This window comes from Battus philenor, unplaced genomic scaffold (genome assembly GCF_028537555.1).
Source record: "Battus philenor isolate CCGP_79_NKW_IND1 unplaced genomic scaffold, ilBatPhil1.0.hap1 SCAF_16, whole genome shotgun sequence".
Lineage (NCBI taxonomy): Eukaryota > Metazoa > Arthropoda > Insecta > Lepidoptera > Papilionidae > Battus > Battus philenor.
The window spans coordinates 9,496,838-9,524,789 of record NW_027181678.1 but is presented as its reverse complement, the minus strand read 5'-3'; the positions used below and the strand labels follow the sequence as shown (position 1 = coordinate 9,524,789).

At 31.6% G+C, this 27,952-nt stretch overlaps 2 protein-coding genes across 4 annotated transcripts in view; both read right to left on the bottom strand.

Annotated features, from left to right (window-relative positions):
- Window positions 1–1,582: 1,582 nt before the first annotated feature.
- Window positions 1,583–12,988, bottom strand: MsrA (methionine sulphoxide reductase A). The gene is made up of 5 exons (XM_068762715.1): window positions 12,793–12,988; window positions 9,428–9,588; window positions 6,760–6,880; window positions 4,241–4,377; window positions 1,583–2,340 (listed from the first exon to the last, which is right to left on the bottom strand). Exons 1-5 carry the CDS (start codon window positions 12,838–12,840, stop codon window positions 2,106–2,108), a joined length of 702 nt encoding a protein of 233 aa, XP_068618816.1. The 5' UTR covers window positions 12,841–12,988; the 3' UTR covers window positions 1,583–2,105.
- Window positions 12,989–16,436: 3,448 nt separating this feature from the next.
- Window positions 16,437–27,952, bottom strand: part of MYPT-75D (Myosin phosphatase targeting subunit 75D) — a 36,885-nt gene continuing 25,369 nt past the window's right edge. For 2 of the 3 annotated variants that reach the window (XM_068762712.1, XM_068762713.1), the window contains exons 7-10: window positions 27,199–27,340; window positions 26,162–26,279; window positions 18,054–18,558; window positions 16,437–17,154 (exon numbers count right to left, since the gene is read on the bottom strand). In XM_068762712.1, coding sequence (XP_068618813.1) covers window positions 16,907–17,154; window positions 18,054–18,558; window positions 26,162–26,279; window positions 27,199–27,340 — 1,013 coding nt within the window. In that variant the 3' untranslated portion in view covers window positions 16,437–16,906. The remainder of the gene's footprint in view (window positions 17,155–18,053; window positions 18,559–26,161; window positions 26,280–27,198; window positions 27,341–27,952) is intronic. The other variant, XM_068762714.1, reaches the window with a different exon arrangement.

Genomic DNA, 27,952 nt, shown 5'->3' with positions numbered 1-27,952 from the left:
CCTGAAGAGAAAGAGAGAAATGCTTGTAAGAGATGCAGTTATTGTTTCTCAAGATGTTAATGCTGTTAGCGCTAAGGCTTTTACAGCTTCATCGGTATTGAGTTCACGGAGCGGAAGGGTCCGTGAACTAGAAGAGATGCAGTGTTCGCCATTACTTTTTTTTTGCTTGGTTTTTCTTGTCTATTAATTTGTTTATTGTATTTCGACTATTACACTTTCTAATTTTTATAAAGGTATAATGTGTGTTGTAATTTTTCTAAATAAACTTCAATAAGCTTTAGTATCTATGAACATTTGTGAGATAATCAAAACATGAAAATGCCCCGCCATTGTTTGTATCCTTAACCATACAATATTCATTTTATTAAAGATAAATTGTGGTCAGGTTTTTTTTGAGTTAATAACATATTACACACACAAAATGTATCATCATATGAAACCTTTCAGCTTTTATTAAAACTTAATTCGTTAATTAACATTGTTTAGCAAAATACTTTAGTATTTTTACTACTAAAAAGGAGTTTTTGTGTTTTATAATCTATTTACATATTATTAATACACATAACATTGAAATTCTATAGACAGTTATTGATAATAAAAATGTAAAATTTTATTTTACCTTACATTAAACATTTAACCGGTTTTTGCCTATAGCGTCATCAGGAAATAAAACTAATCATTGGGCTTACAAGGTTATGTGACAATATTTATTGTAACCGCAGCACTTTGTGGACAGAACACAATGAGTTTTAAATAGTAAACGATGATTTCTTTTCAAATTGAAAAGGAAAATAGCTTCATTTACGAATGTTGCGTGATATTTTGAACAGTGCGTTTTCCATCGTATGAACCTTAGTTCCCGCAAACCGCAACGAATCATTTTATTATAGATATTTGTATTTATAGAGCATGATTATAAGTTGACTATAGTGACACCTACCGGAAACTTTGAACAGCTTCTTACACTTTGTATTTTCCTAAATCAATTCCCATATTGTTAATAACAAAATTCAGCAGATGGCGCTTAGAAGAAGTTTCTCAGTCTTTTGAATTCAATGACATTTTGCAAAGTCATGATCATATATAATTGATTTGGTGAGGTGCCAATGTACTTTACATAACAGTAATAATTATATAATGTTTCTTTCTTATTAGTAATGTGTATTGAAAGTAAATATTGTGAATAGTTTATATTCACAATATTTACTTATATATAAAGAAAACGTTAATCTTTACCATGGACTATTACTTTTTGGGATGTCAGTGTTTATATATCGGCATAACTGTAGATTGCTTTATCTTTATCTTGGCCGTGAAACTGGATAATACCGTTATATTTGACGACTGACATATGGCACACTTAAAACTTGTGCTCAAATTAATGATGACAATGAACAATACATTCCGTGTGCCAGCTTCAGAATAAAATAGTTCAACAAACAATATGTTTAGTACACTTTTCTTATTTATTGGGTTAATAAAACAAACATCCTTCTTACTTAAAATATTTTTATTAGGACATAATTTTATGACATGGGAACAATTTTGTACAAAATAGGGTTGCCATTGTACTTAAAACATTAATCAATAAGTTATCGTTTTAGAAATTATAAATCCAACTTAAATTCAGTAAACTAAATTTCATGCTAAAATTTAAATTATAATAAAATAAATTTGTATGAAAAATGTCAATTGTACAATAAAAATGATTTTTAATGTAAAAACAAACTTACAAAAATGTTTATTAATATATGATGACATTTATTTTTTATTAGATTAAAAATAAGATTTGCATCTACTAACGTCTTTGCCTACTTATAATGGAATGAAATAAAAAGAAAATAATTGTCTATTGATTATCAAATGCACAGCTGTCATATACAGACACCACGCTGTTTAATTGCTGAACCTAAATTAATATTAATTTGTACCTCCCAAGCCTTAAGTTGTAATACTAATTTGTCAACAAATTATGTTATTCCTTACCTTTAGTGGTACGGAAATTTTATTCTTAGTATAAACTAGGTCTTGGTTAACAATTTAAAAATTTTCTAGGGTGCACGTGGGTCGAATAGAAATTAGAAATTATCGACGTAATAAAGAAGCTAACAGGCCAGTCCACCGCCTTCATTACGTTCCAATTCACGTCTAACATATTCCGCTTGTTTCTCGCTAAGTCCCAAACTCACTACCTCTTGTTCAAACTGTGTTTTTCCTCCAACTCCTACTAAGTAACCGTTGAGCCGGGCTGCGAGGTGGGAAGTCTGCAGCTTTGTCGAGTCTAGCCCGATGCTGTCGCAGAGATCCTTATGACCTTGTAATCTGTATTTCTGATGATAACTGTGAAAGAAACATTAAGCATGTTAAATGGGTTATACATTTTTGAGAATAGTTAAAAGATCTTAGAAAAGCCTGAAAAGCTTCGTTATTAATGGACGGCAGGTATTAAAAACATTTTTAAATATTAAAAGTATATACATGTACAAACAATGTATATACCCATAGTTAATAATTTATGTGTACAGAAAAAATCTAAGTGTCACGTTTGGTTAAACAAGTTAAATTCATTAATGACGCAGGGTCATGTTCGTTCTAAATGAAAAAGTCCTACAATTTGTCGCGTATTTCACTTGTAGGTCTTCCATTGTCTTCGTTGACTCCACCACGAGATCAATTGATCAGTGTATTCGCACTTTGTGCATTGCAAATCGATTCGTGAATGATGTCAAAACGGGTCAATTGTCTGGTATCGATTTTTTGTTATATCAAATATCATCGGGTGAAAGCGGTTTAAATATTATAAACGTTATATATGTCAGCTTGACCGTATCGTAAAATCACTTGATTGTGAAAATAAAATTATTGCGGGTATGTGAATATTTGTAAATGTCTTGGTGGGTAAAAATAACAACCCATCAGCAACACCGACAGAGATATAGCTTGAATCGTCAGAGCGTTCGATTATGTCAAGGATCTTTTAAGTTGTTAGAATATATGTTAGGGAATAGAAAAATAATGACGTTTCTGTAAACGTGTTTTACAGTAAAACCGATTGATTTTTAATGCTCCGGCATTGAACATTTGTATACTAGATGGCTAAGGATTGTTGATAACGAAGGTGAATATATTGTTGATTAGAAATAAAAACTTGTTAAAAATGTAGTCGTGTGAATTTAACTTAAGAAAGCGACGTCCCTTTCCGGTTCCCCCTAATACATATAAGTAAATACATAGGCATAAAAAGACCTTAAAAAAAGAATTTAGAGTTTGAATGCGTGATATATTTCAACTCATTTTGGTACGTGATTTCTAGTACTAAACTGTTGTCAGCTGGTTTACTAGATAGTCGTCAGTTGCAATTGTTAATGTGACAGGGAAAAGACTCGCCATTCAAAGTGGAGGTTAATGAATATAATGAACGACCTATACCCGCTTTGGGGGACCTTGACATAATTTTTGCATTTAATACTTTCAGAATATTCATGTGCACAACATTTGAATACGAATTATCAGTTAAAGTATTTAGATAGGTTTGTTGATAAGGTTATGAAGTTACATTGAATTACAATTAAAGTACATCGTCCCAGTCATGATTTTTTGGAGTACAGAACAGGTATTTTTTATGATCTAAGATAGTAGAAGTTTTAGTATAGATTTTTATTCAAACTGTGATTAAATTATATTATGGAAGCCGTAGAACTAAACATAAATGTTACGGATCATGACATGGTAACGATGACGGAAAAATTAACAATTGCACTCCAAAACCCGGATTCGGATGATGACGAATTATTAATTTACATTAAAAAATGTTATGTTTAATTTTTTTACAACGGTTAAAGCCCAATGTAATCATCTGTCCCTTGAACTTATTAAAGAGCGGCTGAAAGAAATCTAAAATAATTCTGTATCCGGCGAATATAGTACAGTGCCTCAGTAAAAATAGGAAAAAAGGGGTCGAGGAAAATAGTATGAGCGTTGTTGATGACGGACTGACGGAACTCAGAGGACAATACTCCCCCGTCTCGCCGCGCGCATAGCTGAGGCGCAATATAGCGGTCACGGTAACAATAGGAACGTACCAATTAATCTTAGAAGTGATTTTATATGTATAAAACAATATTTTCTGGAGTGTACTGATAGTATGATATACCCTTAATAAAGGCCTGTATAGAATTCTCCGTCAAGTGAACTCACTGTGGTTTTTGGTATTTTTTAGAAGAATAATATATATACGTACTCTTCTGCTGGATAGAATATACCGGCGGGTGCGATTTCAGTACGGAGCGGCTCGTTGCTTCGTACTTGCATTTGTTTGTAAGAAGCTTCGGCGGCTTCTTTTTGCTCGTCGTCGTGGTACAGGATCATGGACTGGTACTAGAAATACAAATTGCACATACGATTATTTCCTTGTTTTACAAGTGAGTCATGGATTTTGATTCCTAAATCTTATAAGACGCATCTTTTAACATAAAAAATTCGACTTAACATTTTTTAACATTTATTTTTATAGTCCCGACGTTAATAATATAATGAATATTATTAGTATGAGTTACGTAAAAAAAAAGTATGGAAATATGAGATTTCCACCTTTACGCTCATCACGATATCTCTGGAACCATAAAGCTTTTCAGAGACTCGAAATTTTGGTAGAGACATTTTTTTGTTATAGATATTTTTTAAAATTATTTTATTATTGGAAATAGCCAGGTCTGTAACTTCCGTCACAAATACAGTAAACAATTAGTAATTAGGGTATACATTAATTGATAACAAATATAAATAATTAATTAATAAATATATAATTGACAGCTATACATTTACATTGAAAGGCTTTACAAAGAGCCTATATTTTTTGAACAAAATGTTACTCAAAGTACAGAGGAAAAAATGTTATATTATAGATTCACATTCTTCTTAACGATCTTCAGAATATGCCCGGCCGACTGGTTTGAGAGTGGGAATTTCTTGGAAATTTTGCGATCAGTTAATGGACTGGTCTGACGACAGCCCGCCATGCTTCATTTTAATTTGGAGAGAAATCAAGTTATTTTAAAGACCTTTGATAATCCGTTATTAAAAATACTTTTAAACGTTATTTTTTTACATTTTTTATCATCTTCATGGATTATTCGTGTTATTATTCAGAAAAAATTATAAAACAAAAATTTCATTTGGTTTAGTACGCCATCCTAAGTTTATATTAACCAAACGGTTTACCTAATATTTTTAACGGTGCATTCTAAATATAAAACTAATGTATTCTTGTTTATGTTGTTTGTTGGTATAATAATGGCGTTTATCAGAAGGTTGTACAGTTGAACTAATTCGGGCTAAGGTCTACCAACACGTATTAATGAGGATCTTGTTACTTAGTATTAATACATTCGACTCCTCATTTGACATTAAACAGGTTCATAAACTTTTACAGTTAAAACCTGAATTTATAATTACAGATAAAATTCATAAATAATTAATAAATCTAGCCCGCGGAATATGAAAATGCCGTTAAAGGCCATTGGCAACAGTGAGTCCGGTCCAAAAAATATGTACATAAAATAAATAAATTACTATAGCAACACTTTCCAAACTCATTCTTACTTTTTAATTCAATTTAGACTTTACCATTACCCTGCAACGCTCTCCAACCTATTGTGGTTACAAATACCCAGTGTGCAGTCCTAGTAAGTTACAAAAAATCTCCAAATGACTCAGATAGTTTATATAAAAAATTAACAGCCTAGATAGATGGAACATGAGAAGTTTGTTCACATTTCTTATTTCTTCTTAGTTTTTGTATAACGCGCGTCGTGATGGCCCTGCGGAGAGTGATGTTCCTTTTTCAAAGATGTCTTTCGGAATTGCGGGTGTTGAGGGAGGGGACACTACACTTCCATTAGCTTCAGCGATACTGGGTGGACGATGGATTGACCTGGTGTCAACCTTTGTCATATCATAACGGACGAGCTATTGAAAATAAGACGGTGCGAGGGATGTTCAGAGTTCTGAACGGAGTTACGTAGATCATTTACTTACTTTACGCAAAAGACGAATATCGAGAGGTTTTAGTGGGTAGGATTCCCCCATAACACTGTCTTTCCCCAGAAGTCCGAAATCACAAAAGGAAGGGTAGGTAATCTGTATGGATTGTTTTGCGACAACTCACAGCGTCACGCACATTAATGGTAGCCCTGGATAAATCATATTATTCTAAATAAATAAAATTTCACATATAAATATTTCTTTTTTTCCGACTCTCGTTTTTAGACAATTTCTAATGCTTTTAACCAAATTAATATTTATTAGTGTTTTTTTTTATAATTGTATACTAAATTTGATATTTTACACCACATATTTTTATATTTTGTTTTCAATAGTAATTTCAATTTATTATCTGTAAAAACTAATGTGTTGCAATTGTCGATGGTTAAAATTCTGTTATTGAGTTTCGATAAAAAATTTAAATGTGTACTTAAGAAAAACTCATTAATTTATTGTGTGATATTGTTACTGTTAAGTTAGTTGCGTGCATGGAGAGACTGAATGGTAATTTTTGTTTAATCAGTACCTCATTGAAGCCGCGTTTATAACTTCTTAGATTTTTTTATATCATACAAACATTTTTGCACTTTTTACACTTTTACATATAACAGGCCACCAACGAAATATTTGTTAGTAGTACTTACACTTTGCCTTTGAAGCCAAAAATAATGTATTTGCTGTTTATAAGTATTAAATAATCAATATGTGAATACAGACCTGTCTTTTAAGTTTAGTGGTGAGACCGTACTCGTGGTTAGCCCAAAACATGTCTAGCAGCTCCTCGTAAGACACGGTTTTAGGATCGAAATCTAATTCAATCACCTCGGTGTGGTCACCGCTGAGGAACAAAAAAATGGTCATGAAAGTGATCTGAATTTCAGATATTAACATTCACCCACAAATGTTTGCAATACTACGAGTTGTATGATATATCTTGGAAGTATCTGTCATCATCATCATCTGCAAGGCATAGGCCTCTCCCGATAATTACCTCACAGAACTATCAGTATGTAGACTTTAATAAAAATGCTGTCTTTATTTTTGACTCAATCTTTTGACTAGCACGGAAGGTAAAGTATTGTATCGCTGTACCGCCAATTCATTATATAAATAAATTATTTAAAAGCTGTAGATTTAACACAAGAAGATACTAACAAATAGAAATGTATATACGATGAAAGTATCAAGGTTATATTGGTTTAGAATCTAGACCCTACATTTCATTGAATATTAAGAATTTATTTTTAATACTTCTTTACCCAAAGTTTTCGCAGGCTGGAGTTATTTCAATTATGTAAATGGAACACATCACAACATTGTATATACGGAAGTATGCGATCATTATACACGTGGATCACAAACGTATCCCAATGTAAAAAAATGATGACCTTTGCGTTATCGAGATATAAAAATAGCGAGACAGCTGTTAACGGGCACGCGCTATGCTTACGCGCCTTAACCTTGCGCGCAGAAAACCTTGGCTTACTCAAAAATAAATAATGCCGCATGGTTAGTACGTTAAATTTTAACATCATCAGGAAATGATTAGCAATTGTTGGTAAGATGATCATCATTAAGTCAGCCGATTGACGCTTACAGCATGGCACAGACTTTCCCAAAAGTTCGCCACGATGAATGATCCCGCTGCACGTATACAGCGCCTTCCCGTCTAACTACATCGTCGGTTGGATCTTACGCATATGTTAAAATCATATAAAAAAACCTGTCTAAGTTTGTTGTGGGTTCTCAAAGAGAGTTTGAAACCCTCGTAGCATTAAATTAAAAAGGAGGCCATTATATAGACACGCAATGTAATTCTAGTTTGCATAAAAACGGGCTCTTCTGGCATCCTTCTCATTATGTACACACTAGGTGATTCCACATATGTCGATATTTAGCCTAAACTTAATATTATTATCTCATCTGTCTTTGTGATTTCTTAATATTTTAATGGTAATAAAAGTTTAATTATTTTTAATTGACATTAAAAGTGAAATATCGTTTCTATAATTGATATATCATTACATTTATTCTATAAAAACAAAGTTAAAACGCTTTCTTCTCAGAAAACGTGGCATGTAAATGGATGTAATGATTAAATAATTGAACTTTAAAATAATACAGAAAAAATTACAATACAATACGATTGTATAAAAATGTACAATTAATTGAAAATTTTTAATGTTCAAGTTTATTCCAAAATTTAAAATAATTAGTATGAAAATACCAAGCTGATTTTTAAAAAATTTAAACTATATAAATATTGTATTAAATTCAACGCAAGTAATATGTTTATGTACATTTTTTTTTCTGTGGTGTGGTAATTTTGACCATCGTGATTTATTGATTCACAGAAATGGGGAACATTTTAAATATCACTCTGATATAAATGACACAATAAAAAAAGACTTCTGTTATTAAGTTATTGTTTTTAATTTATTGAGGCATTTATTTTTATTATATGATTTTTAAGACGAAAATAACTTAACTCGTTATTTTTTCTGTTATATATTTTTACGTCACATCGTAGTGTTAAATAAATAGAACAAAAACTAAATTAATTATTGCCATGTCATCACAACAATCAGAACTATTATGGCGTTTCAAAGATAATAAAAGCAGAAGTCTCGACAGATATTGCACAACATATTATTAAGTTACAATCATTAGAACAGTGAGGAATGCAAGCATTATGCTAAATCAGGTTAATGATTGTGCACATTTTTGCACACTAATCTCCACATGTTATTAACGAGATATATATAATAACATCAGACGTTTAATTTATAACCGAAACAGAAATAGTATAGAGTCGGAAGAAATATGAAAAAGGTGTCCATGACCTATTTTTTTATTGCGATGTGTTTTAGGAAGAAGGAAAAAATATTTAGCACGCAAAAAATTCACGATAAATGTTACTTAGAAACAGAATCTATTGTTAGCTTAAAATTAAAGGCCGCCGCCGCGAGCGTTAATAGTGTACTGACGAAACGGATCAGCCGGTTCTCCGTCCGTTTAGCCGCGCGCATACAAAAGGCGCTGTACAGCGGTTTCGGTAACACTACAGTCCTGTATCCTTTTTTGAGTAAGGAATTCCTAAAAGTCACCTGTAGTTTCCATCTAGTGGAATATGTAATCCGCTGAATGTCATTCCTAATTCTCTTAGAGGAATTCTTAGTGTAGCCACATGGCTCGTTGAGCGAATGTGAGCTTGCCAATGAGGCTCGAAGTGAGTGAGACATTACTGGCAACACGCATTCACTGCCAGGTCAAGTTTCCGCTGAGTTACATTCTTAGTAGTAGTTAGTTATTCTTTTGTTCGTCTGAAGATCATTATCAAAGTCATCTGTAAATAAACTAAATAAATGATAGTATAGATACGTACATGTTTCTGTAGCCTGGATTTTTTGTTGTGCCCCCAGAGTAACCTACGCGAGTGCGCACCACACCCAGCGTGGCGCCGAAAAGTGAGTCGTTTGACCAAAAGCAGCCCATGCCGAATGTAGCCTTTTTCGTCGGGATATCCACATCGTGAAGCAGCGCTGCCTACAAATGATAATATTTGGTTAATTACTTGAATACTTATTCAACTACTTATTTTATAAAAGTTTAATTCAAACTCGAGTTCGATACAGTTGAAGGTTATAATCATCGAAAAACATCAACTTGTATGAATGAAACATCTAAATTAGGAAATGCACTGTTTGACGTAAATAAAATATTTCTAATTGAAACTACTTATTAAGTGTTATTTAATAGCTACTGACTGTCTCTACCCGCTGTGTGATCTTAATGAACGCTTTCCAACCGCCTGCGGGTGGAATTTAGAAGCTCGTTCTTAGCTGACCTCCATTTTTTTGCCACTTAGCGAAACAAGTATCTCTACTGAATTTCAAGCTTTATAGTTCCAAAGATTTCGCGATGAGTCACTATGTGGGTGGTAATCGGTAGATTGGTAGATAGATTGTGACAGATTTATGTATATCTTAATATTTGAATTGCTTTAAATTTATTAATACGTAATGAACGAAATTGTGATAAAGACATATTCAATAAAATGTCCTCCTCCAAGATTAATATAATACCTATCTTTAATCATTTTACTTTCTGCGAGATTATACTAATCCTTGATTTTATCTTAATATTGTAGTCAGATATCTATTTCTTAATCCTTTGTTTCATTGTTAAAGGCGAGTACGGTTACTATAATTAAGGTTCACATTTCCGATTGTTTGCTTTATAATTAAGTAAAAAAAAATACGTGTGTTTTTAATTGACGCCTTCTCAACCACTCTTACGAGGGGAACTTTGTAAAATCTCTTCTTAGCTGATTGATATTGTAATGAGTCAGTCCATACGTGAAAGTCACTTATGTATATCAAATATAAATAAATATTATGCGCAATAACGATTTAGTGGTGATGACAATACTTAAAAACAATATTAGAATTTATTTAATTTGCTGCGTAGTTATGGACATCTTTATCTACACAGCAATGTACTAAAATAAATATCATTAGAGAAATAAAGGTGAATGACTGAGCGGAGTCTACACACAATAGCTCGTGTGTAATCATAGAACAATTACAAATTCATACTCAATATCATAATTATATAAGATATCCAATTATCCTTTATAAGCTCTGTTATCAGCCGATAGGGTCAATGTTGCCAATGATTACGATCCTTCCCATCGCGGCTTATCTTCAGACCCCTATACAGCACTAATTAATAATTTCATCTGTCAATGATCTACTTATGCGCAATATTTAGGTTAGACTGGTACAGACGAGTTTTTCTATAAACTCAATTCGGTTCATTGTTTCTTAAGTGAACGACGCGCACAATTATTTTTTCTAACCCACTGAGTCTGCAAATGCCTTTTTGGTTGTAGTGAAAGTCCGGTAAAGAGAAAACAATTTTTATGCTATGATTATATGTAGTCATTGGTCATTTAAAATCTAAATTATACGGAAGGATGAAAGATGTTCAAGTTTGAACATTTTTCATCAGTCATTATAACAATCTATTATATCAGAAATAATATAAATTGCGATTATTATTCCCGCAAGCATGATTTTTGAGAAAAGAACATGCGTTTATTGATCTAAAATTTCCAGAAGAGGTTATAATTTCTATTAAGAAGTAAATATCAGTTAGTTCTATTTCATATTCTATTTTCTTAAGTGATTCTTCATTCAATTCCTTCGTTCTATTTATTTAAGTGCTTATCCGTTCTATTTCTGTCGTCTGCTGTGGTCACGGAGGTAGCAATTTAGGATGCGAACGATTTCGTGTGAGCGAGCTAAATACTTAATGGCAAACACGTGAATTGTGTCGCACGTGCATAAAGAATAAACTATCGCGAATTCGAATTTGCTATTTTTTGTTAACTACAAATTAGTCTGTGCCATTAAATAAATACGCCTCAGAGTTAAGTAACGATAATATATACTATTTATATTTTTGTATCAAAGTGGTTAGAAAATTTTTTGTACCACCGATCCTTTATTAATATATTTTTAATTCGCTCTAACCGTACACTTACTGACGATTTTCGAAAAAAAAAATACAGACAAAAAAAACACTAATCAAGCAAAAAAAATTCGCAAGTTTGTCTTGCTATTAGTTTATTTTCATATATTTTAAATATTACTTGAGGATTTTTCCTAATTAGTTTTCTTAAATTTGCTAATATTGGAAACCAAATATTTGTATTCAATATATATATAACGATGTTAATGTGCGGTTAGGTGATATTTTTTTTTTATTTGGCGGGTTAATGTAGCGTTTACTTTCTTTATTTTAATTGATTGAGACATACTAAGTTCATTTTTCAATACAAACCCACGTGAAAATAAATAAAAACAGTTACTTCAGAATCTGCAATGTTATTACCGAAAACGTAAACCCTTTATAATTACCAGTTAATAAATGTTTTCTACAAAATTACAAAATTGTAAGCTCGCGGCTGTAAAGGCTTACTCGCACGCCTACCGGCACGAACTTACTCTGAACAAAAATGTTTAGTGCCTTTGTAAATGTAAGGATTGATTATATGAAGCATCTAGGATGCGGTTATTTGATGCATTATGGTATCGTAAAAGAACTGTCATATTTTACTTACGTAGTTAAATTAAAATAAAACTAAGCAATCATTATTGTTATATTCGTTTTTATAAATTGTATACTCATGCAATACTTTACCATTCCATTGTGAACTAATTTTTTCCATTATTAAAGAGTCATCAATTCACAAACATCATAGAAGAATGGTAAATCATTCTTCATTACTTTATTATATATTTTTACTATCCAGTTATTATCATAACTTACGTTATGTTATTACAAGCGTTAAGAATAGAAAAAAATTTCACTATTGTAACGTTTCTTTTTTATTTTCAATGAAAATAAAACTTTGTTTGGCACTAAAAAAATTACGTTTGGATACGATGATATGAAATATTTAATTACATGAGAAAAAGACACCATCAATGCTGGATCAACAGCCACATGATATTTACGTCATTGTGCGATTGACAATAGATCGGAATATGAGAAATTTTGACTGTATATACGAGATTTTATTAGTTTTTTTCTAAAGCGATGCATTTTTCAATTTATTAAACTAACTTCGAAATTCTATTAATTTAATCACCTACTTTAAGCGATAAAGATCCAGCATCGTGTTAGTAAAAAGGAAAAAATAATTATTTGACGATTAAAAATTATTGATATAGAATCACTTACGTTTGTTGGTGGTTTCATTGTGCAATATTTTCTTATTAATTTCAGCATACACGATCCTTAATATCGGTTGATCAAAAGGTGAATTTTAATAATTGTTTTTAGTTTAACTTTTTTGTTGCGTAAACTTCTAATCAGGCTCGTGCGTTCCAGAGGCCACTACTAAACTGCTAGGCGGGCCGGCGAGCACTGAGGTCGCGTCGCTAATGCCGCAGTACACACGGGCGGGTCGGTGCCGTCCAACCACATCGTTTTTTGTCACACGTTATTGTAATAGACAGAAATGACATTGAAAAAATCGATTTCTTAATGGATTTAGTTCGCACGTTGTATCATAATATATGGGCTAATTAGTCATTGTTGCATATGTTCTTAAACTACAGCAGCGCATGTTTGCTTTGACTAATGCATTTCATTCTGTAAAATGTTTTGCGCTATTTGACGGAAAATCTATAAATATTCCTTTAATTCTTGAGACAGCTGTGGGCTACTTACATGAACCTAAATCAGGGAAACAAAGTAAAAATTATAATATAAACAAATGATTTATTTTTAAAAGTTTCTAGATAATAGGAATTTTATTAAATATTTCACTATTTTGCCGAATATCTGTAACTTTTCTTTATTTATTGAGATAGTTGTGGGCTATATGTAAAGAAAAAAATCAGGTTAAAATAAAAGATATTGATATAAACAAATTATTTATTTTCAAGTTCTAGATAATAGGAATTTCAACTACTAAAACATTACTGCTTAAAAGCCAATAGACATTAAAAGATTTTTTACACAATAGGCTATAAGATAAAATAAATTAAAGCATAATTTACAACAGACATATTTGCATTGTTAGGTCAATATGCTGATTTTATAGAATAATTAATATGATTTGTACCACAAAACAATTTGACATTTAAGCAGTAGTGTCACGTAATATAAATTGGTATACAAATGCAATGAATAGAATAAAATTTCTTTCAATAGTTTATCTGATGAAAGAATCCAAATCATGTTTACTGCTCTCTCACAGTAGCGTTAAGAAATTACGCTGAACATACCTACGATTAATTGGATACATTGTGCTACAACCAGAGTTAACACTTTTAACGATAAAATATTTCTTGCTATTACAAAATTTGATACCATTTCACTACATGATATATTTTTTACTTAGATTATTTTTTATTTTAATCATAAAATCGCATGTACAAAATATACAGTCTTACATTGATACGGTATAAACAGTTTTCTGTAGCATTTTGGATAATCAAAATCAGAGAAAGATATGATCATGTGGTCCACTAAAATTAGGCAAGATACAGGATGGCAAGTTTAAAAAAATTTTTTCACGAAGTTCAATTTTTAAATATTTCTTGTACAATTTTCAAAACATTTTACTTTGAAAAAGTTGTAATTTACGAGTCTATTTCAAGTAATCCTTTGAATTTAAGAACAGCAATACTGCCTTTACATATTATATGTTAGATGATTGTAGATGTATTACTTCCACCAAAAATTGTTTTTTTATTTGTGTAGAGTTTGATTCTGAATTTTAATTTTTTTTTCTTTACATATAAATAAAGATAACACTAATGATATGAAATTTCAAGTGAAAAATTTTAAATCTCTAAATAATTGAGTGAGGTACAAGTTGAAAGAAAAGGCATCTGTGCATGTTAAAGGAAGTTTACACGACGAGCAGCAGTCTTTCAACATAATGTACCTTATAGTATATAACCATAGCTCGGATATTTGCATAAATATTTACCTAGAGTTAGCTTGTCATGGGAAGCACGTAGATTACCAATAATTCAATTATATATAAAAAAATCTTGTTCGCGGGGTTTAAAAGTAACACTTTTAATTATTTATCTACCCATAACTTGTACCAAGCTCCATATTTTATATTCCAAAGAAAAAAAAACAAAGTTTAGGTAAATATTCATTTAAATATCTCTGTATATAATCTTTCCAAGATTTGAACTGTAAACTACTAATTACGGATAGGCATAAGGTTTTAAATTAGGAATTTGATCCCTGCAAACTAAAAACGTTGCTGCATCGGTTTGATAAAGTGCTACCGAAACCGCTATACCGCGCTTAAGGTACGCGCGCGGCGAAACGGGAAGGGGTCGTCTTTCATTCCGTCCGTCAGTCCGCTGCCAACTCTTATACTCTTTTTACCACAGTCCTCACCTCGCCGCGATCCTAAGTGCCTAGCGTCTCTCCTGAGGCGCAGTACAGCAGTTTCGGTAGCACTACATTGAAAAAATATACTTAATAAATGTAAAATTTAAATATATTGTTTAGGCTTTCATAGACTGATAGGCATGACTTATATATAAGTCGGTACTTTAAATCCTGTTACCATAAGTATATTTTGCATTGTTTTCCTCTTATTTTACATTTTTCAGCAGTTGTTTAATTTTTCCTATTAGTTTTTCGTTATATCTAATTAGAGATAATATAAATAATAACACCATAGATAGTATAACATTTCTTAAGGCAAGACCTACACTTCGTCAAGGAGCGTTTTCTTACACATTAAACCGAAAACCTCTGCGACTATTCAATCTTCGATATTTCCAAGTGCATTTTTAATTATTAAAACACAAAAATATTGTTATAATAGTATTTAACAATTTTATGAAAAACGTTATAGCTTTTTTTAAACATTCTCATTTAAAACCTGTCAAAATTATGAAATATAATATCACAAAATGCTGTCTGTAAAAGGTCATAAAATAATATTGAATTTACAAAAAAAATCGTAATAAATTCTGCTAATATTCTATATACATAAGGCCATTGAATATTGCTTCGTATGTAATGTTAAGGATAATTTTTTATATAATAAGTTTATTATTTAACGATACATTAATAATGCACAAGTGTTAAGTACTTTATAAGTACTGGAAATATGTTCACTACCAAACCTAACACTAGTGACTACGATATGGACGAATGGATTGTCGGATGGGTATGAAGTCTACATTTTCTTTGCATCCAATTGTTATGTACAAGTTTATATAAACAAAACACGAAACAATAACTATATTTTGTATTAATAAGGAATTACTTAACTGATATTAATTTTTATTTTTAATACCAGTAACTTTAATGTGTGTGAAGTATCAATTTTATAATTAATGCGAAAAGGAATACAAACAAAGAAATGTTTTATGTAAGGTAAATTACGTATATGAGGATTGAAAACATATTAAAAAAATTCTGGAATTGATAAAAGTCCAAAAATTAAATTTCAACCTACTATTGTATCCAGTATATTCAGTTCAAAGTTAAACTCATACTTTCTAAAATATGTTATATATTCTGTATGTATTAAATTCGTTTTAATTTCAATAATTTAAATTAAGAAATACGTTATAAACTAAGAGAAGAAAATAAAAATTGAATAAATTGTATAGCTAAAGATTAAAATGTTATTTTATCAAGGACGAAATCAAATAAATACAAAATATGAAAGCTACACATATTTTCTTCAATAAATATTAAATGTTATCAAGGAACTTTCGATTAACTGCAGCAACAATTAAAATACTATATAAATAAATATATTTGTGCAAGTTATTTTGAATACATGTTAACCTAGTAGTAATTTTAGATTAAAGAGGTAAAGTTTTGTGGATTTTGGAATTTTAAATAGAAAAAAAATGCAAGTAATTTAAAAGGACATGTGTTTTTCAATGTAAATAAAATTATGGAATGTTTGATTAGGAAAATATTAAAATGACATTCGACGATAATAAGAATGAATATCATAATAACTTTGTCTACAACTTATCGTTCACTATACAATATAATACCAACCACTTTAAATGTCTTAAATATAACCAATATAACTTGAGCTCTTAGATCACTATCACACTGTTTCTTTTAATGTTGGCAAGCCTTTCTTTCACGAGCCACAATGGCAATACAGACTTTATTAATTCCTCATTTAAAAGGCGGCATTTTAGGCTCTATCGATATTAGATTATCGACTTAAACCACTCAGGGTCTTAAGTTAAAAAATACTTTTTGGAATGACGATCAGACTTGTACACAACACGATATCGTTCCACTCATTTTAATTTGTGGAAAGTTTGATAAAAGTCAATTACATTATAATACAGCACCGATGCGACTTTGTGTCTCCAACCACATCACTAGTGTGTCCAGAAAATCTTGGTACGGTTGCGTTTGGTGATTGGATGGGTTGGTTGATTTGACCTTGAATCTCTTGCTTTGTAACCTCTTCCGATAATGAGTTCAAACTGTGGTTGTTCGTTGAGCTTAAACTGTTTTCCACCGGGCTGCCATTTGTTCTTATTTGCGCCCGTTGCTTCTTTAAGTCCGCTAGTGTTCCTGGAACCGTGACGGTTTTTGTTACTAACATCGTACAATATAAACTATTGGTTAAGAACATTGTCTAAAACAGAAGCAAGTTGAAATATTAAATAAGAAAATGAATTTTGTTTAATGAATTGCCTTATGCTAATTTAGCACAAGACATATAACAGAAAAAGCAAAAAGTATTAATCATAAAATGCCAAATGATAAATTAGCTCATAAGTATCAATTAAACTATTGGGAAATAAAAAATAGCACAAACAATAAGTAAAAGTCGTAATAACAAGCATACTACTCTACGTATAGAAACAAAATTGAAAGAGATAGCTGATAAAACATAACGAAACAGACAGATAAAAAATTTCTAAACAACTAAAGACTTCACAAATTTTTTGACGCGAAGAGAAAAAAAACGTTACAATATAAAAAAATTCATGCAACTAACAACCAGATTGCTTGCCTCCATATGCATCCTCGTGATCTACCACACGATCCCCATTTCCGATACTTCGAGTTTAAATTTATTAACCGTCTGTGCGAAACTGTTAGATAATTTTGACGAATTAATTGTAAATGTGCCACAGGTTTTGTACAGAAAATGCGGAATATTGTTTAAATAATGTACTATAACAATTTCAATATTTAAAGAAATATCGTGATGACAACATGTAGTGTTTATGAATACTTAAATTGTAATAACTAGATATCACAGAATATGTAATAACAGTTAGATGGTGCAGTAATTATGATTCTTGAATAGACTCTGAATGAATATCTGTACAGTCAAATACCATCACAACGACGAATGCAATACTTAGCATGATTTAGTGAAATCATTATAATACATGAACACTATTCCAACAAGTGTGGTGCTATAGAGAAAGGGAGATGTTTGTAAGGATGCATATAATTACCTGCGTTAATCATGACGGTGACATGAACATTGATTTTACCATTATTGTCAGTGGTGTAGGTGGCAGTGCCGCCGTCGGTCAGTGCGATCTGGCTCGGGCTCACAATCATCTCTTTCCTACCGTCAATTGCGTCTTCGGTTTTAAATGCTTCATTGTCCTGGCCTTCGGGAGCTTTTCGGACGCCGTTTGGTAAAATTGCTTTTTCAAATTTTTCGTTTGGTTCCAGCGTCGCTACGGGTGTGGGAGCATAGTGTGTGGCGGCGTTGACGCCGAATAGCGGATTTGTTATTTTAGTTTGATTTTGTGATTTCTCGTTTACATCGTCGACCGGTTTGTATGGTACGCGCTGGTTGTAAGTGTGTTTGGGCACGGCATAGTCGACGTTACCAGAGTCGTAACTCTGATTGGATGTTGTGGAACTAATCGACAGGCGGTTGTGCGTGAAATCGTTCGTTTGAAGGTGGTTTGCGGTGTTTTGGTCGTTTTCCACTCCGTTAGACAGGCCCTGTAACGAAATATTAAACATACTTAAAGTTTTATTTAACACGAAGAAGTTAAAATTAATAAACTAACATTAACTCTTCCTCCTCCACTTCTAAACTAGTTCCCGCACGAGTCTCCTCAATCCTAATTCATGGCGCTGTAAGCGATTGAGAGCTTGTTATAGAGACCCTGGTGGGAGATCACGTTTTCAATTTCGTAATAATCTTTATCTTACTGAATAATATTAGTATTGGTTAAGTTAATGGAGAAGCCCTATGTCCAACAGTGAACACGCTGGTATGCAGCTATATTATATATTTCAATCATTATTTTTTTACAGGTACTTTAACCGACTAGAACATTTCCATTCCTATTGTTGCTTTCAACATATTTTTAATGATAACACAATATAAATGACGCATTGGTGCTAGACCAATTATAATTAATCTTGATAATTTTTACTGGAAATTACAGTATTTAAACTAGTTGATAATCGATATGGGCATTATCTCGCGAACACGCAACGCAAAGCGTGTCAGCTTAACTTATTCCGGGTTTACTCGGTGCCATTGCATGCATACATCTGATTTCAATTCGCAACTTTTCAGCGCATAACGAACATCCTCTCTAAACTGTGTTAGAAATGTATAATAAGTTTTTGTGATAAAGATTGAAAACGATACGTTATACAGGATGGTTAGTTATAAATAACTAAGCTTTAAAGGGATGAATACGTAGTTCATTTGCTATCAATTAATGTATGGTACATGGCAATATAACATGTGGAAAGGTTAAAATCATTGGTTTCGGTAATAACAAATAACGTAATGATAATATAGTAATAAAAAAAACGTTTTCAAAATACGGATTAGTCCATATTAAAATTAATTACTGTTTACTGCAGCCTTTGTACTACTAGAAGTTCTTAACGTGTTGCATTCCAAAAGAGTTTCTAAATGATCACTTTACACAGGGATGATTGGAAATAGGTGCAAAACCTAAATGTTTATTTTCTGACAAATATGCTATAAATTCATCACGAATCACCATGTATAGAAGTTATTTTATTCAAAGTTAAAATAGTTTTTGTTTAATCAAGATATTAAAAATTATGTATTACGTATATACGTAGACTTATTAAAAGTTATAAAATAAGATATTCTGTTCGTTTTAATAAATTTAAAATAATAATACGTCAGATTAAAATGATGTACATAACATATTAAGAAAAATATACGAGAAACTTGTAAAGGGAATAAACTCAATTTAAATTGTAATTCACCATAAACATTTCAGCCGTAGGATGTCGAATACTAGACATAGGTATTCTCCATAGATTTCCAAAAGGAAAAAAAATATAAAATGTAAATACACTATGCTAAACCTGTCTTGTCTTGTCCCAAAGGTCTGGTTTTTGCAACCAAGCGACATTGCGCTCATTATACGTCAGGTACAATAAACCAACAAATAAAGTTCTTTAAAATATAAAATTTTAAGTTTAAAACCTGTGTACCCGATATCGAAGTCCCAGTACCGGAAGTTCTCTGCGCGTTCGGTGCAAATTGTCATTTGTCAAAAACATTATATCAGGTGACATATTTTAAAAGTTTAAAAAACTGTGCACACCACTTACACTTTTTCAAAAAAAATTAATAACTGGTTTTTCAAATAACAATATTTTAATGTCAAAATGCATTTTTTTTTTAAAATGACCAGTGCGAAATACACGCCGCGGATCAAGAGCGCGTACTGGCAGCGCGTCGCGGCGATCAGTTTCGCGCCGCGAGGGAAATCGCGGGAAAACTGCTATGTGTCAATCAATGCGCGCACCGTAACGATATGCTACTTGTTTCATATACAATTACAACCTCCGTGAACACAGGAAGATGCGTATCAATTTAACGAATGTCCTCCGACAAAACTAAAAGTATTTTCTAATTATAAAACACACCACGTCTACCGTGTTTGTACCACTCCTTAATTTTAATAAAGATGTCTAGTACAGTTACTTTAGATAATAGCAACAGTATTACATTGGATTAATGCTACCTGTCAAGATATTGAATGTTTGAATAAGTAAATAAATAAATACACTCTTTTATTTTAAATTGGGCAGTGTTTGTAGTAATAAAAATACACTTTATGGCTCTTAATATCAACTCGGACTTCACGTATTTAAATTGATAAATGGACAATATTTGTTTCCATTCTATTTTGTGTTCAAATAAGTTTTTAGTTAATCGAAATTTGTGAACGCTTGTTATTTTACTTATTTGCATTGTTGATATTAAATGTATACGAGTACATCAAATATAATTTGAATGTTAAATAAAATTTTACAAATTCAACCGCCGAGTTTCTGGAAATTTTTTAAGCTTATCAGCATTAGTTTATAACTTTTGATGTTTAAATAATTGACAATTCAAAAGTGCGTGTTGATGCCTACTTGAGTAACGATATTTTAAATTTAAAATTTGATTTTGGGAATTCGAAATGAAACGTAAATCTTGTTAACATATAAAATCTCGACAGCTGAACAATGGTAAACATTACAAGGCGTGGTCAATGTGCGCAGTTAATTATCTAAGTCCGGTTAATTACATTTGGTCTCGCGTCGAAAGAAGAGAAAGTATGGCGGAAACATGAAAAAAAATGTTGAAGTAAAGTGATTCTCTTTGCATGATACCGCGGGCAGTGGCTGATTTGAATTAAACGCGTGCGTTGTCATGAAGTATGTTAGACTGTCCTCACCAATTATAACTTTCAATTTTTATTAACGCTGATGTAATTTCAATCTAATTTAATATATATTACTAGCTGACCCGGCGAACTTCAGATTTTCAAATTAATACAAAATAATTAGGTTCAATATTTTACACGACTAGACTTCAGTTTTAGCTGATGTTTTTAATGTAATTGTTTTCATTCATAAATATTATTATTATGTTCCGGACGAAGATAATTAAAAAACACAAAAATCATAAAAATTGGTCCAGTCGTTCGTGAGTTATAAATGGAGTAACTAGCACTTTAGGCTTTGTTTTTTTATTTATAGAATCGATTTTATTATAAATTATAATTTTGTCGCAATTCTAGATGACCAAAGGAGTATTTGCTGAACTTAAAGACATAAAGTTGTCGTCGGGTTTGCACACACTTTTGACTTCTGTAGAGCACGGGGACGGGAATTAAACGAGTTGTGAATTTTTTTTTATGAAAGAATGTAAATTATTATGTAAATAAATAAATATACTTTTGTCTTACAAAAATCTATGATCAGTTGTAATATGTTCTGTTTTCTTATGTTTATGGTGTTTGAGTAGTCATAAAATCTTAGTGTATCTATAAATCCTAGTAAATTATTTCTCTTTGTTTCTTAGTATTAAAAATTTACTTATTATATTTGTGCATAGAAATGAAAAAATTAATTCAGTACCAAATGACATATTTATTGTACTATAAAACTAATATTAAAATGTTTATTTGTGAATGACGAAACAATTATAGCGGTATTTTACATCGTGGAGTAAACGGTACGAACGTAACCATTGGTACAAGATTGTTAATCCAATATTTAAAATAAAAACGTACAAAAAGTGTTGACGTAAAGTGGAGCAAGTCCAATTGAACACACACCCGGAGGTGCTATTAACTTTTTGCTTATCGATATTTAATAGTCGCTCCCCTTTCACGGTGTACACTCTTCTGTAATATACTTAATTCTTAAACGCTTGTTTGCTACTAATGATTTATTTTCTGATCTTTTATTTAAGGTAAATTTCTAAAATACCATTTTAAAATTAATTTTACTCTGATTTTAAATAAAATTTTCAATTAAATTTTCTCTTGTGTCGCTATTAAATGAATGTTGAAAGCCATAAATAAATAAATAAAAAGTAATTTATATCTTTTACCTTCATTCTTGTCTATATATTTCTAATAATAAACGTTATTTTATTTAATTATCATGCATTTAAAGGCTAAAGCGTAGAAGTTGGAATTTTATACTTATTTGTTGCCCTTTGAGGAGATTTAAAACTGATTCTAATTTCTATCAATTCGGGCTCAGGGTAGCATTCTTCATTTTGTACACAAATGTTTACTGTCATTGATCTTATGTGAATAATAATATACATAAATAATATTGACTCCGTTTGAATAACAACTTTAAAGACAAGACAGAAATAATTTCACTTTTTATTTTTAATTACGTATGGCGATTTAATTGCATTACCACGAACGCAAACATACCTCTTATCTCGTAATCTGTGTAAGTTATTCGTTTGTTTTTAATGTAGTTACAAACTAAACCGTTCTAATTTTATAAAAAAAATTATAAGGTATTAATTTTTTTGTTCATAAGCACAGATTTTTCCGTAAATTGACGCTAAGCCAAAAACGAAAGAATCTAACAATGCCTCGACGTATGTCCTGCGCGGCGGTGATACGCGTGCAAGATACACTCGCGTATTTTGATAACAAATGGATGGCTGGTGCTCTACACTAAGACGTAATGGCATCACCGCTGTTGAAACTTTAGTATCATGCATAGACATTCCGATAGTTTTGATAAAAAAAACCGTCAAAGAAGACCCCATAAGGTATAAGAGATCTCGGGATTTCCTTACAAGAAAAAAAAGGTCGAGTTTGACTCTAAAAACATTAAACATATAAAATAGCTACAGCTATTTTATAATTATATATATATATATATATATATATATATATATATATATATATATATATAATTATATATATTTTATATAATTATTGCCCTTAAACAAAGTAATAATTTGAAAGTATTTTTTTTAAATATTCAGTCTAATAGTTTTGCAACACGATTGTTTTTAAATAACACACAATTCATCAAGAATGTGGATAGAAATTGCAATCATAGTTGATTTCAAGATAAAGAGATGAACGGATGCGATTGGTTTTGCTCGACGTATGCATCGAATACAAATTTTCGTAATAGAAGATAATTAAATCTGGACGATAACCTCGAAATTCATCCGTGCAAAATAATCTTTCGTAACCGCAGTGGGCAGTGAGAAATGTTGAAATAACTACACAGTTGTGTGGGTCTAGTATAAATATGAATACAAATTGTTGAAATAAAAATAGAAACATTATTTTACTTGTGCCTATGAAAGTTAATTAATTAAATTAGGTTATAATACGCATGGTCTCTAAACAGATTTCTAGATGGGGATATAATATTTCAGATTCCGTTTCAAGTTGAACGTATAACTTGTCGGCAGAAAATTTCCCTTTCGCGCCAAGCGACCATAGCATACTTCATATAATAATTCGTAATGTATTTATTTATTCTGTACTAATGACCAAATGATTACAGAGCACATAAAACATGTGCCTACCCTCACGAAAGTCGAAAGCGGCAAAATTTGCATCAAATTCCTCGGCAGACGCGGCGCTATGACATACGGGCATAAAAACCACACGCAACAAAACAGTGTGCGCACATTTATTTTAATTGTATTTTTTTGCCGACGATAAATGTTTTGCTTTCTCCTTAAAGAGTTCAAATTTTGTTGATTAAGTGTATTTTTAGGTTAAACTATTTTTAAGTTTAGTCGTTAAGAATATAGGATTTTATATAAATCAATTAAAGAAATTGATTAGTAGCCAAATGTTAAAATATGCAATAATAATAATAGTAATGTAATAATATGGTTTTCATTATTCTTATTTTACACTAAATTAACGATTATTTCTTACAATATTTTTGTTCACTTTTTTGTTTACGTACATACTGCCTAGATACACATGGAAACGTTTTATTGCTCCTATCATATTTTTAAGTATTTATAAAATATTCTACTTAACCTGTCAACTGCCTATGGATACATCTTTCCGAACTCCCCGGGTTCGTACGTTTCAGACTACCCAAAATAAACGAGGCTACATTATATCCAATCACCTTAAAATACAGTTTAAAATCGCTTGCTCTGGATGTACTACAGACCACAGGACCGTAAACAATAACATTTCATTTATCATTTAATATAACCAAGAGATGATTTTCTCATTTTTATTTCACTTGGTATACTTTTTCTATTATAATTAATGTTTATTATTTCCTTAAGGATATAATTTTAATGATGTTTTACGCTTGCAATAGAAATTACTAAAATAACAATTATTATACTGCTAATACTCGCATAAGCAGATATAGTAACCTGTTACATTCATCTATTTATATCTCGACATTTATTTAACATATAAGTTCTTTCCATAATAAGCGAACGTTTGCCTTTCTGCTGATCACTTAAGCTTACATGTGTTATACAAGAACAAGTTACTTACAAGTCGTTATATTATTAAAGAAAGATTACCAATCAGATCTTATGACACAAAGAAACAGTAGGAGTATTAGAATGAAAATGCAATCTTTAGGGCCTTAGTTAAAAGATGGCGCTGTGTTCTACTTTAAACAATTTTGTTCTAATACTATAGTGTACTTATATGTAAACGAGTCGCTAATTATTTTAATGTATTATATATATTATTAATATGTATATATTATTTGATTATTATCTTAATAATGTGAAAGTAGGTGAAAAATATTAATGTTTTAATTACCCATTAAGTACAAAGTACAGAAACCAGGTAGCATGTTTATACTAAATAAAATTATTTGTATTATTTAGCATAAATAAAATTGTGTAAGTTAAGATGCTTAGTAGTATTTGTTATTAAGCATTTTGTAACTTTATTTATATAACTAGCTTTATACTGTTTTTATATAAGAAGGAAATTATTATTATTGGTACTTTCTATAATAATATCATATATAATATATGTGTCATACATTTTTAATATAACTTCTTGGATATAAAGCTATGCACTTTAGTGATCACGCGTATTTTTTAGTGTTGTTCTATAGTTTACTATTATTTTAGTATAATTGAAAAGGCCAGTAATGTTTTACCAGTAAATATAATCATTGTAAATTCGAATAAAAACCATTATGACGTTTACATTTTTACGAATTTTGGTGCAACGAGCCGGTGACGCTCGTAATAATATATACGGAATACGGAGAAGAGAGCAGTGTTAGCCCAGCGGAAGAGGAACGGGACTTGAGATCGTTGGTACGTAGGACTGCCACAGTTCACAAACAAGTATCTTGAATATGGGCAGCAGCGTCTTCTGCGTACCATAATACCACAATGCGTTCGCCAATCCAGCTGCCAAGCGTGGCGATTATGGCACATACCCCCATATAAATTTAGGGGTGAGATCTATGCGTTGTAGTGGGAATCTGTGGGCTGTACGGCGCCGACGAGATGAGAATAACTGGTCTGGTCTAATTCTATCTCAAAGGTCAGTACCTTTGAGATAGAATTAGGATTTTTCGAAACTGTTCACCTAAAGTCATAGGTAATTTTACAATAAGGACATCACAAGTTCTGGGAAATTACTCAAGAGATTTTTTTTCCCAAAAGAAATTCGGTTCAGATCGTAAAGAACTGTTTTAAAGATGAATATAGAAAGAAATCTATAATTGGTTATAGATATTCTATCCCATTCACACTAACGTGTCTTATAATATAAAGTTTAACTTAACAGAACGCTACATATTTTATTTTTCAATTTCTTACCTGTAGTTCATCATCCACAGCCGAGTCAAAGGTTTCTCTAAGTCTCGCTTCGCCTCTGGCGTCCGCTTTAGCTGCCATTTGCTTTTCACGAAGTGAAGTTCTTCGCACTGATCGTACTCTGTTACAAAATTACAGCAATTATTCTAAAGTATTCCATTATAGGACACAATAACAAAATCAGTGAAATGAGTTTTTAATAATCAATTTATTAATAACTATTGAATATGTTGCCTGATCATAGCATACCTATACATTACTAAATTTATAATGTATACATCTACAAGGGCCAGAATTTTATTTTAAATTGTACTCCCTATTTTGTTGTAGAACAGGGATTCCTATTCTTTAATGATTTCACTTTTTTCCATATATTTTTTACTCTTCTATCATTTTCGTATCATCTATCTTTCTTTTTCTTTCATTTTACTATTTTCTGTCATTCATTTTCATACTTCAGGATAAATATTATGATAGTATCGCCTCTGTGCTATAGTGGTACTGAAACCGCTGTACCATGCCTTAGGTATGCGCGGCGAGACAGAAGGGATTCCGTTCCGTCAAACCGCCGTCAACGCTCGAGGCGGCGGCGCCCGTGCTCCTTTCCCTAGGGCCCTCACCTCGCCGCGCGACAGTCCTATGATTAGCTTACACACCCATTTCCAAACTAATAATATATTAACAGAGATTGGGTATTTCAATAAATATTTATTTGAAGTAGAAGTTATCAACGAAATGAAACGGGCGAAGGAGACAAAAAACAATATCTACTTTTGCGCAGACAGAGTCAAAAAGATCTTTTTGGTAATTTATCTATTAGTGAATCATTAAAGTCGCCTCCATAATTTCTTAACCATAAATAAGTAAGCAAATGTACATTCGAAGATACGAGCTCGATACAGGGTGATTGGTAGAGGAAAACAGAGGATAAAATGGTATGGAAAGAGTTTGTCATGGATTACGTAAAGGCATTTCAAGATGGCTGCGGTGTTTAGAAATGAATGGATGACTAATAAAAACATTTAGGATGTAAGTGGTACCTGCTCGTGCTGGCCGTGGAGGAGGATCGTCTGGCGGTGCGTAGTCTCTCCCCAGCCGTGTGCGCGGCGCGACGTCTGATCTCCTCCTGCTCAGCAGCCAGCCTCACTATACGAGCACGCATTTCTCCCTCCTCGCATATATCTGTTAATAAAACTGTCTTGATGACGCGATTTGTTGTCGTATTTATGACGTCAGTGTCAACCATAATATGGTGCTTCTGAGATACATGATTGCTGTTATGCCCTAAGTTATTGTGTACCATCACCATCACGCTAGTCTCTGTGATTAGTCCAACTGTGAGGCATAGGCCTCCCTCCCCTAAACATCGCAACGGTGACCGTCCAGTTTTTAATATTACGGTTCTTGCTACCACTTCCTCATCCCTACTCCATATTGCCACACACGTTGTATGCCAGTATCTGTGCGGTGGTTGCTGGTTTTCGCCACAATGATTAAATTTTTCATAAAAAAAATCTATCGCGATGTATCCTATCTCGGAATCCATATTTGGAAGAGCCGGTAGAAACCCAACAGTTGTTCTTTGTAATGAAATTAAACTATTTTTTATATGCACATTAAAAGATCGCCCATGTGAATGAGCAAAAAAACCAAGTTCAACACATTTCGATCAACTAAAAACTTGAATGCTATAATAAGATTTATTTCACTATATACTTTCAATTTGACATTTATGGTCAAGAAAAGGTAGGTCTAGGATATTTTGTGAAACTTTGTCATATATAAGTTCTTCAA

What these genes read in the sequence shown, in the direction of transcription:
- MsrA (XM_068762715.1), bottom strand. Translation starts at nt 12,840, where the DNA reads ATGCTGAAATTAATAAGAAAATATTGCACAATGAAACCACCAACAAAC. An exon ending in AATCCAGGCTACAGAAACAT is followed by an intron (nt 6,881 to 9,427) that starts GTACGTATCTAT and finishes TTTGTTCCTCAG; the next exon opens with CGGTGACCACACCGAGGTGA. An exon ending in CCACTAAACTTAAAAGACAG is followed by an intron (nt 4,378 to 6,759) that starts GTCTGTATTCAC and finishes TTGTATTTCTAG; the next exon opens with TACCAGTCCATGATCCTGTA.